This window comes from Lineus longissimus, chromosome 1 (genome assembly GCF_910592395.1).
Source record: "Lineus longissimus chromosome 1, tnLinLong1.2, whole genome shotgun sequence".
Lineage (NCBI taxonomy): Eukaryota > Metazoa > Nemertea > Pilidiophora > Heteronemertea > Lineidae > Lineus > Lineus longissimus.
Window position 1 is genome coordinate 16,344,926 of NC_088308.1, and position 14,385 is coordinate 16,359,310.

A 14,385-nucleotide genomic window follows, 5' to 3' on the forward strand; every position below is an offset into this window, starting at 1 on the left:
CAAGATGGCCGCCTGGAGGCCAGAAAGTAGGTCATATCGCAAAAAAGACAAATAGTCTGGGCATATTGCCCAAAGCTACCAAAACACCAAGTTTTAGCCATCTAGCCCTAGCGGTTAAGAAACGTGCCACGGGATACGACGACGACGGACGACGGACACAGCAGTATTGTATAGACTCCCCGAACGGTGAGCCAAAAAACACTATTTTACCAAATACCTTATGGTTCTTATCTGGCCAAAAAGGGTTGAAACAGACATTTTGTCTTGAGTGGTGCATATGAGTGGTGCATATGTTTTTTAAGATCAGTACCCCTTTTAAGATTGAATAGGGCTGTCAAAACCTCCTTTCCTAAATTCATATTTAAAAACCTGTATTTACTGAATCAAGGGTTAAAATGGCTATCATCTGTCTTGAGTGGAGCAAATCAGCACCCTTTCTTACGTAAAGTAAGCCAGTCAAAACATAAATACCTCTATCTCCAAGGGTATTGGGGTCAAGTGAGGTTAAAGTGACACGCTGACGAATCATACCATCGGATAAGAATAATCAGGATTAAATGAATTATGAAATTCAGTTACGTCTTTGCCCCCGAATAGAATTTGTTTAATCACGGGCTTTTTCAGCCAGTCCAGCCTTGTTTGCAAAAACCTATGATCGAGCTTAAAATACTTTTTAATGAACGCGTAGTCCACGATGTAGGTTTTATTTTTCTTCAGCTTGGGCGTACCGTGAACCCCTTTAGTTAAATTCGGTGAGGTACTGTGCAACAATGGATTCGGCTTTCCATCGACAGTTGGCAGAAGGGCCGATAGCAGGTATTGTAATTGAATGGATCGCTTGTGATTAGTCTTGTATTTAGTATTGCCCGGATGATCTTTTCTCGAATTATTACTATGAAGAACATTGTACTGATACCTGCTGGAGCTATACAACATGTTGGCCAGGCCATTACAGATAACACTCGATGCCCACCAGGATTCTGCATCAAACTCAGTACTGTAGGGCATCAGGAAAGATAATGTGTCACGGTGAAACGCCACCGTCATTGCATCGAAATGGTAGTTTAAATTAACGAGTGATTTCTCGTCATAGAAATGTCCATAGGTTATGTAGTGTGGATAGCTGATTGCCGGCTCGTTAGCGCCTAAGAATTGTTCAAAGCATGTCCACACAACGTCGCTATTGCATCGGCCTTCACTGTTCCATCTTGTACCATTATAACTGAACGACAATGTAGTGTCGTCGTCGAGAAAGATGAAATAATTAAAACCCTTCTTCGACATTCGACTCCCACGTTCAACCGCGTGTTCCAGCAGAAAATTCCTTCCACTGGTCCACGTGCTATTCGGCCGGTAAAGATCGCCTGACTCCGTTGCGTACGTAAGCCATAAAACATCTCGATTTGAGTTTGATACAAGTTGATCGAGCATCCTGACGCTTGCGCCTTGTATCAAATACACGTAATCTTTCGCAACTTTGACTGGCGGAAAGGTATAGCCGACACATTCCAGATCACGAATCCAGGCCATGGCTAATTCGATATCCGCACGCCCGATAATATCGATTTGATAGAGCTCGATGTAAAGATCGATCATGTTCTGCGCCAACGAAACGGTTTTCGGGATCCAGTTCACCAGGAAGTTGATCAGTCGGCTGGTTTTATAGTAGACATCCATTTCATTGTGAAAATCGGCCATATACGAATGCGCGTTACGAATTTGATTGACATATGGCGGACCGAAAGCGATGTGACCCTCGGTGTCCCAGACCAACCGTTGAGTGAAATATGACCGCCATATATCCGAAACACGCCCGTCTACGCTTGCAGGCAGGAGCAGACCCCAGAAGGCGAACTGAGCATGCATCGTTGCCTGGGCGTTGTAGGGCGACATGACGTAATGTGGTAAAGCGTGATACTTCTCCACCACCTCGAACTGAAACGGAATCTTCTGTGTCAGTCTATAGATAGCGTCCACGTCGGGATCAGTTTGGGCTAAATAGTTAATCACCGCGACCTTTTGCGGCTTGATAGAACCGATTACTTTCATGTCAATCGTGTTGGAATCCTTGATTTTATCCAGCGGCAACCCCCTCGGCCAAAAGGTTGTGTTTGGTTTGATGTAGGGAATATAGTGATTGTACACGTGTCCAGCGACCTGTATTAAATCCAATTTGATCGAAGAATCCAGAAGCGGCTCAGATTTCGGAAACTTGGGGAAGTTGTCATCGTCGGTATCGTAGATCCACTTTGCGCCGTTAGCCACAGCATACATGAAGCCAATGTTTTTTCGACTAAAATGATTCCATGGAAGATGCCGGCAGATATGATACGGACAGCGCTCCTGCCAGGCAACGTCAAGGAAGATCAGATTGGGAAATGACGGCACTACTTTCGGGCCCTTCTTGTCACCAACCAGTACCAGACACCACTTTGGCATCTTCAGTAGGTCCTTCACGGCGTCGGTCAAATTGAAGATCGTCGTGACCACCACCCATTTGTCGCAGGTCATTTGACCCTGATGCTGAGTTACCTTGAAAGATTATTAAAATCAATAGTGATTCAAGCAAGTATACAGTAAAAGTGGCGTGCACAAACTATGAGAAAAATTTAAGAATACAAATAAACAATACATGTAACACACTATTAGCATTATGCGTACCTTATCACATCGAGCAGTTGATTTCGTCTCTCCAGTATACCTGGATGAAACAGGTTTCAAGCGCTGGTGTACTTTGTCATTCCTGGCATTCAGGATTTGGATTTGGTTGGACAGGAAAATAACGAAAGTGACGCAAACCATCAATCCAATGATTTTTTTCCAAAACTTCATGGAGTAACTAGAAAAGACAAATTGAAGCACATTAATATAGTCGTGTTGTAGCGAATTCGACCATCACAAGGTATAGTTCCAAGTAATGCCATCATGTTGCTCTAGTGGGCCACTTTCTCCGGAAGAGACTTTAAAATCACTGGCAGGTCCAGACACTCTTCTGCTTGAAATTTGAAGTAAAGCAGTGCAAAGGTGATCGCCATACTATGGTATGATCTGATGAAACTATGAGCCGGCGTAACTCTAGTCTGGAAGACATGACAGTTGGAAATTCAGTCTTTAATCTGACCTTTTAGCTCAGCTTTCAGGGGAGGTTATACGGTACCGTGGTGTCCGTCGTCGTCCGTCGTAAACTTTTGACGAACGAGTGGCACGTTTCTTAACCACTTGACCTAGAAAGTTCATACTTGGTGTGTGGGTTACCCTAGGTAAGACCTTCTTTCAAAATGAAAATTAGCGCAATTTGACAGCTTGTCTGCCATATAGGGGCGCTCTTTGAGAACCTATTTTTGGCTATGTCTTATGAACGCTGCTAGCTAGAATCATGACATGTTTACCGTAGTTGCATCTCATAAGGGTGCTTAAAATATAATCCGGGTTTTTGGTTTGACCTACTTTTCAAGGTCACAAACGTCAAAGTTCACTATCGGCATAGCCGTTAGGTAATAGCGGCAGGTTTCGTCACTGCTGGTGTTACTGAATTGAAATTTTGTACATATGTACCCCTAGACACAAGGACCCAACGCGCCGCGTAGCGGCAAAATAGCGAAGCTGGCGAAACATTTATAACGGGTCACCGTGTTCTCATTATGGACTTATAGCGCGATAATGGGGTTGTAACTATTTTGCTGTATATTACCACGAGGAAAGAAAAGAACGCGACCTAACGCCAAACTGTTTATGTAAAGTGATAAATAGATGGTGAATAGTTCAAGAAATGTTAATAAGTAATCATTCCTTATCGTCGTTTGAGAGCATTTTTAATTGTAATGAAATGGCCAGGGCCATTGTACTCACCTCATGTGGAGGAAAGATGGACGAAGAGCATGGTATTAGTCATGTAGTGTTAGGTTTGATGTAGGTCCAAGCAATTACAATTTCCCCAAAATGGCCAATTTACAGAACATTTGACCTCTGTGATCTTGAAAAGTAGGTCAAATCAGAAAAGACCCGGGTGACACACTGAATAGTTGTTAGAATTAGATGTACCTATGATATAAAATTGGTGCCAATCGGGCAAGTAATTAAGGAATAATAGCATTTTGAAGAACTTTGGATTTGGCCCCCTCCCTGGGGGCCAAACGGCAAATCAGATCGGACCAAACTTCGGTACCTGAGATCACCTAACCAAGGGGTACATGTGTACCAAATTTGGCATCAATAGTCATTGCAGTTTAGAAACGTGCCATAGTTAAATCCTAACGGCCAATTTACGCCATTTGACCTCTGTGACCTTGAAAAGTAGGTCAAATCAAAAACCCGTATGATATGTGATGTATCCTTGCTAGGAGTACCTACCTACCTACCTCTCAGAGAGGTGAGCTAAAAAGTAAATGCCTACGTCACAGAGTCTCTGCAAAGGTAATTTTTATCACAGTAGTCCCGCGCAGCCAGACCTTCTTCACTTATTAGTCTGGCGCAAGCCAGGCGTTCTTTGTACTATACGTTTTCCACCACAATGCATCTGGGCCGAAGAAACACTGCGCAAGATGAGCATACTTCCTCATTGAGTTTTCCCAGAATGGCGCATATCGCGGGAAGCTACTTAGCCTAATACCATTAGGCCCCGCGTGGTGGCGCTGAGGCGGCCGCTGTAATCAAGAGAGTGGTTGAGTCACTCTAGAAGCTACTTGGTCATAACAAATGACGGACCTAGCCAAAATTGCTTACATTTTCGCATTGCTACAATGAAAGACATAATACTGAAACCACACATTCGTCGACAGGCATCATGCCTAGTCTCTCTTAAGGCACAGTCAACATACACCACTATACCCCTCACACTCAGAAACCACAAACGCCCACCCCTTCCTGCTACCATAATACTTCTGGGTCAAATTACCTCAAAGACTAAATATCCATGTGATTTGATCCATGGATTGGCCACCAAGGTGCCAAAATCCGAAACACACAAAGTGCTATTTCTCCTGAACTGAAGGCTGGGTCATTTCCAAATATTTCTATGTGACCTAGATAATTCTAAAATTGTACAAAGATGTCTCTAGGCAAGTCCTACACAAACGACCAACTACAGTCCGGATTCAATTACAAATGTGACCACTAGGGGGCACATTTAAAAAAAATCATGAAAGCCTATTTTTGTCAAAACTAGATCTCTGATGTTGATCATATGTGGCGTAGCAGCCACATGCATCCCCTACTTTAACAACCCATTTTGATCCCGATCTGATTTTAAATGTGGCCACTAGGTCGACAGGTGAGCACAATTGCCCGAGCCGTTTCATTCTGTAGATGTAAATTCAATTGTATCCCATGCCAAAGGTCAGTGAAATCTAGGACACGGACGGATGTTTTTGGCGGTTCAAACATCTCATCAAAACAGCCACATTTGGCGTGGATGTAGCCTACAATCGATTTCAAAGCAAGCGTGATAAACGGTAGTCACAGCGACACTGATTACAATGCGCAAGAGCAAAAAATGACGGGGGGAATCCAACTCAACCAACGGTCGTTCTGCCATGAAAAAAATGAAAAAGCACCTGATTGCAACCTCGTTTACCCAGGGGTCATTGCGCGTTCCTATTGTCACTTGCACTGCCCCTGGTATCATGTTGAGCTAAAACATATTTGATTGGTCAAAGAATAGCGTTTGACATGAAAATACGGTGTAAATAGTATTTTGACTCTTGGCATTATTCATGGCATATTGAATCGGCGAAAGCGGCATAATCAGTCGACATAACCATTTACCCTAATGCGATCACAAATCAATTGACGGCATAATAGAACTTCATCAACACGGAAAATATGGAACTAATGCCGATGTAACAAAATAATTGCCTCTACAAGAAAATTGCGTCATTTATTCGGACCATGCGGGCACTCCGAGCAAAATAGAACCGAAGAAGCACGTGGTACAAACGCCAATCGCGCGAGCTCTGTGAAAATATTATTTCAAAATCCCTTTTGATATGTGACCCATCACGACAAAAAGAGTCGCATGTCGCACAGAAGATGAGCCTAAAATGACACCAGGACATTACAGAAGACATTTTTGTACTCAGATTTCACAAAAGGTAGACGACAATGAAATGAAAAACCAGTCCCTCTCAACCTATCAATCTCGGAGCGACATGCGACTTGTTCTGTCAAGGCGGGGTCACACTTTATTTTGATATTTAGGTATAAGGCTTCTTTATCTGTATTCACCCAGAGATATTTGCTCAATTCTACAAGTATTTGGTCGGCTACAAAACGGTTTTGGTCATGATGAAACAGTGCTGACACGTAGAGCCCGAATAGACGGGTCATCGGTCCAACATGCTACGTCACCCCCAGATTCAGGCGGTGACGAGTGATATGACACCAGTGTCCAGGGTCTAGTGGTGCAGCCATTTTGAATGCTAATCAAATAGACCCCGGATGTAGAGGTTGACCTGATTGTGCGAATCCATGCCGATCTACCGACGTTTTGCATAAGACTTTAGGATTGACATTCACTGCCGGTAAATCGGTATGGTGCGAATACAGCATTACCTTGGTGAGACCTTGCTGGCGATGAACCGGACTATTTTCTTGAGATTGCATATGGCACCAATCGTTGGTTTCCAATTCTTAAAACACCCGAGTGAGAATACACTCTTTTCCTCTGTCTAAGGTCCATATAATATTCATGAAAGAAATTAAGCCCGGACCCCGAGACAACCTCCACAATGGGTGATTCATGTGTATTCGGAACAGCTAATAGCCACAGTTCATCAGTGGAAATGGAGCAACAAGAACCCTTGCCAAAGTGATGGAGGAGCTATTCAGTGAACGAAAAGATACGGTACCTGTGGGACCTTGAAGCAGCGCTTACTGACGATAAGGTAACGAGCTTGAGAGAGTTTGCCATCACCACAAGTTTCCAGTGACAACCATGAAGAAATGGAACCTCCTTGACCTGGAGGAGAAAGCTGGTGAAGGTCGGGACGATTACAGAAGTGTCAAGGAGCGACTGGATGGTCTGTGGCCAGAAATGGAACAGCTTCTGTACGAATGGTTCGAGGGGGTGAGAGAAAAGAGGTTGCCCGTTGGCGTGCAAGATGTCCAGGAAAGTGCCATGAGTGACCATCTTCCAGACCTGGTTTGATGCAGCCGAACGTCGCCAAGAGATCACAGAAGCCAGACCTATCCTGCATGATTTTCACGCTTCAGCAGGCTGGGTTGAACGTTTCATAGCAAGAAAAGATATTTCCTTCCGGAAAGTCAATAAGAACACCACCACGCTCCCAGCAGACGCTGCCAACAGGGTCCAGGTCTTCCGGACAAACGTCACCCAGACAATCGAACGGTTCGACACCCAAAGCAATTGGTTTTCAACATGGACCAGATATTCGCCCTGTTTGCGTCCCGGCCGTTGTTCACAGCCAACGAAAGGGGAGCAATATCCGTTGACGTCCACACATCAAGAAGCAACACCAAACTCGGTTGTACGGTTACGCTCACCATAACGGCGACGGGAGGCAAGGCAACAGCCCACATAACGTTCCCGCGAAAAAGCTTCGTGCGACTGCTTAACGCCCTTGAAGACGACAATGAACCACTGCCGGAAAACGTAGTCGCATCTTCCTCGGCGACGGGTTGGATGAAGGAGGAGACGGCGCGACACTGGTTGGAAGCCCTACACGTGCCTGGCAGCAGAAAAAGCGGAGCAGTTTCTCCTACTTCTCGATATATATATATAGAGTGCATGGCACAGAAGATTTCGGCTTCCGAATTACGCAACTTCAAGGATTTTGGGACTTTATTCCTGCAGGTTGTACGTCTTTGGTACAACCCCTAGACCTTACGGTTATGAAATCGTTTAAGAGTCACATGCGGAAAAGTTGGAAGTTGTGGAAGAAAGAAAAGACGGATGATTACGGACAATGTGAACGTATCGGATTACGTCATGTGGTGAACTTTGTCAGCGAGGCCTGGGAAGCTGCCCCAGTACAGGTGATTGAAACGAATTTGAAACTGCCTTCAGAGCATCACCAGTCGACGCCGGACCACATCAGCAGCTCGACGAAGAAGAGGAGCCAGGAGTAGAGTTTCAGAATGTTGAACGTGATGACTTTGAAATGAATTAAAGTGACATTTAAAAATGGACGCTTTGTGCTACATGTATTGAAATGATGGTGCAATAGACCAGCCCGAAACATCACCGTACAACTGCAAACTAATCGGTTATGGCTAACCTTGTTTGAGGTGGTGTGCAATTCAATGGAATGCATGGACTGATGCTTCAGCGAAACGCCATGGCTATAACCCGAACACTTTTGTCAAAATCGGCCGGGAAATTCGGATATTGATTTAGAAAGAAGGGTTCAATTGCACCATTTAGTTTAAAAGTGTGTTGTCGTGATTTCCTAAAAGGTGAACATCCCTCTAGTCTCTCACATCCTAAAACATTTCCAGAAGGCGCGACAAATCTCAGGCCCTTTTGATGTTTTATGTCCAATACTGGGCGTCCCAATCGTAGCACAAAAAGAGGTGATGCGATTTGATTGAACCACCCCGTATAAATCCTCATTTCCTTGAGCCACCCTGTACAAACACCATTCGGTACAAAAGACTCCTCCGCTCATGGCCTGATCACCAATCGATTTCAAACGACAACCATTTTTGACATTCAATGGAGCTGTCAAGAGAGTCAACTTTACCCTTCGCCTCCACGACACTGGCCATTCAAAATAAAAGCCAGCCCCATGCCCAGTGCATGCGTCACAAGGAGATGTCAACCTGGTATTTTATGAAGGCCCTCAGACAGAGGAAAATAGTGTATTTCATTTTCATAATGGATAATGAATTTAATTATTTCACCAGAGAGGTTTGGGTGAGACAACCCAAACTGCTTGTGTTGGTACAAATTGTGGAAGCATTTCAAAAGCATTTCAAAAGCATTTCAAACCATATTATTTGATATTTAATTTGAGATGTTTTAGAATAGAAATTGATAGGCCTACCACACTGTCGGTATTGATTGTCACACCCACACCGCTCGAGAGGAGCTCAAGTACTATTGGCCAAAACCGAGGTGTAGCGGAGGTTTTGGTCTACATATTAAGCGCGCAGCAGAAAAGCCGAAGGCCGAAGGCTTTTCTGCGAAGCGCTACTATGGTTAACGTGCATACGACGTATCCAATGTAAACAATGTTTCTCAAGTCCATGGATTCGTTTCAAATGGCTTAAATTTGACTTAAAATGGCCGCCAGAAGAGATAAACGCGCGAATAAAGCAACTCGACTATTCTGAGCTCCGAGAGAGAACCACATGAATATTCACACTGTTTTTTAATCACACTTCAATTTCAGGGGGTTTACCCCCCGACATGTGTGTTTTGATTTTTGATACTTTAGTGATAATATCCAAAAGATGCTTAAAATGGATATAATCCCGAAATAATGAAGCAAAAGACGTGCAGGCGTTTCGAGAAAAAAAAAATTATTTTGAGATTTCAATAAACCTTTTGAACGTATTCCACATGGGCCGTGGTGGGATCAGAAGATACCTGAAGGAGGAATGTATGTTTTTATGGGGTACCATTGGTTTTGCAGATCTTCTGGTTTTTTCTAAAGAATAATCAATATGTAGATTGGGTCAGAACGCATCTGAACACGACTCAACAACTTGAGATATTCCTGCAGTCAGAGTCACTGAAGACTATCAGCGATTTTGGTGAGATTGATTTTACATTCGAGAGTAAGATAAACAACAGCAGGTCAGTGTTAGACCATTTCTATATCACAGAGAATCTTCTGGGGGACATATCTGACCATAGAGTGACTCACGATGTTGATAACTTTTCAGATCACTCGCCACTTTCTGTCGAGTTTAACATGCAGATTGAACATGTTTATAATGAAGGGCAGTCAGCCGGTGCCCGAGGAAATGTGCCTAAATGGGACTCACTCGCCCCATAAGACATTGTGCAATATAAGTTTAATCTAGACAGGGAGGTGAACGCCATTGAAAGAACGGCACGCGACTATTGTAATATATTCAAATGTAATGACCACAAGGAAGGGATCGAGGCTTTACACAATGATATCATCAGCGCATGTTTAACTGCAGGGGAAGAATGTTTTCCTTGTCAGGTCAATGCTCAGGCAAAAGGTCGGAAACCTTTTCCAGGGTGGAACGAAAACATTAGAGAGCTTAGAGAAAGGGCGCTGCTTTGGCACAACATCTGGAAGGCCGGGGGGTCGCAAAGGCAAGGGGTCGTATTCGAGATCCGTAAAACGACTAGGGCGAGATACCACCATGCCGTCAAACTCTCCAAAAAGGAGAATAAGGTAGCTGAGAGTAATAGAATAGCAATGGCATACCTGGAAAAGAATGACAGCGACTTCTGGAAGTTGATCAATAGGGGAAAAAAGAAGAAACAGACCTACGCGGTGAGAATTGATGATGCTATGGATGACAGATCCATCGCGGATAGGTTTGCTGTTAAATATGAGGCTTTATATTCATCGGTTGGTTACGACAAGGATCAGATGAGTGATATAATTAAAGACTTGGACAACGACATAGACTCTAGATGTGAAACTAACAGATGTGGGTGCATTAGCCACACTATCTCAGCAGTTGAAGTTCGATCTGCAATTTTCAAACTGAACAAAGGAAAACATGATGGCGGGAAGACTCTATTTAGTGACCATTTGATACATGGTACAGAGGTACTCGACAAGAAGCTAGCGGAGCTTTTCACGCTCATGTTGTCCCATTCTTACATACCAGAGGCGTTCAAAAGGTCGATTATAATTCCTATCCCCAAGAACAAGAGAAAGTCTATTAACGATTCTGATAACTATAGAGGAATCGCATTAAGTAGTGCCTTATGTAAGGTGTTAGACCACATCATTATGGAAAAATGCCCTCAGGTTTTTTGCACATCTGATCTGCAATTTGGGTTTAAGAAAAAGAGTTCTACCACCCAGTGTACATTTGTGCTCAAAGAAGTTATTGATTATTATCTCTCGCATGGAAGTAATGTTTACGTGACGTTATTAGATGCCAGTCGTGCATTCGACAGGATTGAATACACCAGGCTGTTCAACTTGTTAGTAAAAAAGAAATGTTGTCCACTGATTGTGAAATTTCTGACAACGCTGTACACGTGTCAATATGTCCAAGTAAAATGGAAGGACACTCTAAGTAGGGTAATTAATGTAAAAAATGGTATAAAGCAGGGTGGAGTAATGTCCCCTATTTTATTCTGCATTTACTCGGATGAAATGCTACTGGACTTGAAAAAGTCGAGTTACGGATGTTATATTGGCCAACAATTTGTAGGGGCATTGGCGTACGCCGATGATGTAGTTCTATTGTGCCCCACTAGACATGGCATGCAGGAAATGCTTAAAATTTGTGATAGATATTCCGAGGAGTATAGATTATTGTTCAATGTCATTAAAACACACTTCCTATTGTTTGGAAAAGAAGCAGCCGATACTTTTTTAAGGTGGCAAAACAACAGACTTGAGGTGGAATATATAGCAAATCACCTGGGCCATATCATATGCCCCCACGCCGAGCAGACACTTATTGATCAAGCTATTGGAAACATGATTGCCCGAACTAATGCACTTGTCTCTGCATTTGGTCATTGCGACATTGATGTAAAATATCGCCTGTTCAAAACATATGTCATGTGTTTATACGGCAGCGTACTGTGGGATTTTTCTTCTAGGCACATGGATAGACTGCTTACGACCTGGAGGAAATGTATAAGGAAACTATTCAAATTACCGTATCGGACACACTCAAATTTGTTGCCTACTATATGCCGGGATATCAATCCGGAATTTCAGATGCACAGCAGGTTTTTAAAATTTTTTTAGACTGCTCTGAGAAGTAATAATGAACTGGTTGAACTGTCTGCGAAATTAGTCATTTACGGAAGTAGTTCCTCCGTCGGGGGAAACATCAATGTAATATGTGAGAAGATAGGGACCGATAGGGACAACCTTATCAGAAGGGGTAACAAAGTTGGTGATATCGAAACGAATGACATAGGCAGTGTGATCAGGGATCTTATACTGATGAGAGACAGGGGTGACTATCACCTCTTTGATAGAGATGAGCTGTCAGATGCTATTACGCATCTAGCATGCGAATGATAAGTTGACCTTTGCCCCCCCCCGCGGCAGAGGATCCATAAGAATTTTTCTTTCATAAATAGACTTTGATACATGTATTTTGTTTTTACGTTCTTGTCTTGTTCAATGCACCTTTTCTTGTAAGCGCACAATGCACAATACTGTAAAATGTACAAGAGTACGATAAATAAACTATATATATATATATAATATTCGCTAGCAGGCTTTTTATTCTCCCAGGTATGAAGAGGGTTCTATGTTTCTCAGGTTCTTTGTTCATCAGTCTGGTGTTCCTCAAGAGTCAAGTGTCTTCAAGTCTCTTGGCCTGCAAAAACCCTTTCCAACCAATTTTTTATGCATTAACCATTCGGCAACATGTTGGTGGGGGAAAAACCTGATCCCTGACCCCTTGAATTGGTTGCCCAGGTACGACCACAAGCAATTGTCTCAAGGAAGCCACCAGTACGACCTCTTGGTAGTCTTGCCAATATCATGCCAGTGAAAAGAAAGGGTAATGATGGTTGAGGGTTGCAGTTAGGGTACCATCGAAGGAGTACCTCTTCCTCGCTCTGGGTTAAACATGTCAAAGGACTGCACCATCATAAAGGTTTGGAGGTTCCATCCACTCAAGCGCCCCAGGGTAAGCAGCTCAGAAGGACTTATTGAGAGGCCAATAGGGGGGTTGAGGGGCCTTTCTCCCAATGCACTAGCTAAAACATGTCAGAAGGACGGGGGTGGAAGGGGGGGGGGGGTTGGGGGCTCTCCATGTCGACAGTTGCGTGAGTTCAATAGAGCTTGCACTTTACATTAGAATCTGCCAGAGTGCCAGACTATCTAGTCCGGACACCTTTCGGGGGGGGGACATTTTCCATTTCTTTGCCGGCTATTAATGATGATGGAGTTGAGTTACTGCTAAAGAGATACACGGAGAAAACTGTCTATCAAAACAAAAAAATTGGCGGAAGGAACTATAGCAGGTTCCCAACCAGGGGGTTTGGGGGGTTTCCCCCCAACCTAAAGGCGCTGCGCGCTTACTAGGGCACTGCACTGATAATATTAGCTCCACCCTCGCGTCTATGGTAGGCCGATTAATTACTTGCGCCGCAAAGGCCTCCCGCGAATGATGCGCCGCACAATGCCCCGCTAAAAACACGCCGCAAAAGAATGCGCCGTAAAAATCTCGCCGCGTGACCCAATTTAAACCAATCAGGAGCCAAGGACGGTTTGAATTTTGCGGCACAGGTATTTTCGCGGGAGTCTTCTGCACGATTTGCGGGGGACTTATGCAAATTTTTACGGCGCATTCTTTTCCGGCGTGTTTTTAGCGGGGCATTGTTGCGGCGCATCATTCGCGGGAGGCCTTTGCGGCGCAAGTAATTAATCGGCCGATATATTCTGATTATGTCCCCTCCCGCCTACCATACGCGTCGCAGTTTGGGTTAGGCAACTAATATCTCCAGTTCGGTATCAATTCCTTGAGCCTAAGACCATCACTCGAGTACTCTGATACCTCAGGAATCAAACTCGTGTGATTTTATTAGTTTTTGCGAGAACTTACCAAACTGATAGAACTAATAGCCCTGTATTTCTCCATGAATGTGTACCCATCGTGCGATATAATCGTCTATCCTCGCTAGATGTAATTCTTGATATCTCTCAACTAGCGTTTTTATGGCAACAGCTTGCAGTGGCTATTTAACCAGAATAAAAGCTACACGTAGGCGTATGATTATCGCAAGCCGTTGAACAGCGATGAATGACAAGATGGTAACAGCGGGAGAATGATCAATTCCGAGGGACTTATGGACTTTTGCGCGATTGTGGAGTTGTAACTATTTTGCTGTATATTGTCACGAGGAAAGAAAAGCATGCGACCTAACGCTGACCTGTTAGTAAAGTGATAATTAGAAGGTATATAGTTCAGGAAATGTTAATAAAAAATCATTCCATATCTTTTGAGGGTGTATTCCTGTTTCGCCTATTCCTGTTTCGCCTATTCAAATGTATTGCTAACCTCCCCACAGACGTAGGAATATGAACCGTCCCTTACTGACCGACCAAACCCGAGGAGAGCCACATATGTACGCATTGAAACAATACGTCAATGGAGAGAGGGACATAATGAGTTACGTTGATGCCATCAGTTACCTTGTCTGACATAATATCATGATATGTATTTTCCACCTTGTTTGACTTTATATGTGCTGTACCTACATGTATATTATGACATGGGTTTTACAGCTGATTT

The 14,385-nt window shown here is 43.6% G+C and overlaps 1 protein-coding gene across 1 annotated transcript; it reads right to left on the minus strand.

Annotated features, from left to right (window-relative positions):
• Positions 1 to 301: 301 nt before the first annotated feature.
• Positions 302 to 13,780, minus strand: LOC135488835 (uncharacterized). Its single transcript, XM_064773742.1, has 3 exons — positions 13,696 to 13,780; positions 2,662 to 2,839; positions 302 to 2,532 (listed from the first exon to the last, which is right to left on the minus strand). Exons 1-3 carry the CDS (start codon positions 13,743 to 13,745, stop codon positions 526 to 528), a joined length of 2,235 nt encoding a protein of 744 aa, XP_064629812.1. The 5' UTR covers positions 13,746 to 13,780; the 3' UTR covers positions 302 to 525.
• Positions 13,781 to 14,385: the final 605 nt, after the last annotated feature.

What these genes read in the sequence shown, in the direction of transcription:
- LOC135488835 (XM_064773742.1), bottom strand. Translation starts at nt 13,745, where the DNA reads ATGGGTACACATTCATGGAGAAATACAGGGCTATTAGTTCTATCAGTT. An exon ending in CTATTAGTTCTATCAGTTTG is followed by an intron (nt 2,840 to 13,695) that starts GTAAGTTCTCGC and finishes TGTCTTTTCTAG; the next exon opens with TTACTCCATGAAGTTTTGGA. An exon ending in CAACTGCTCGATGTGATAAG is followed by an intron (nt 2,533 to 2,661) that starts GTACGCATAATG and finishes TAATCTTTCAAG; the next exon opens with GTAACTCAGCATCAGGGTCA.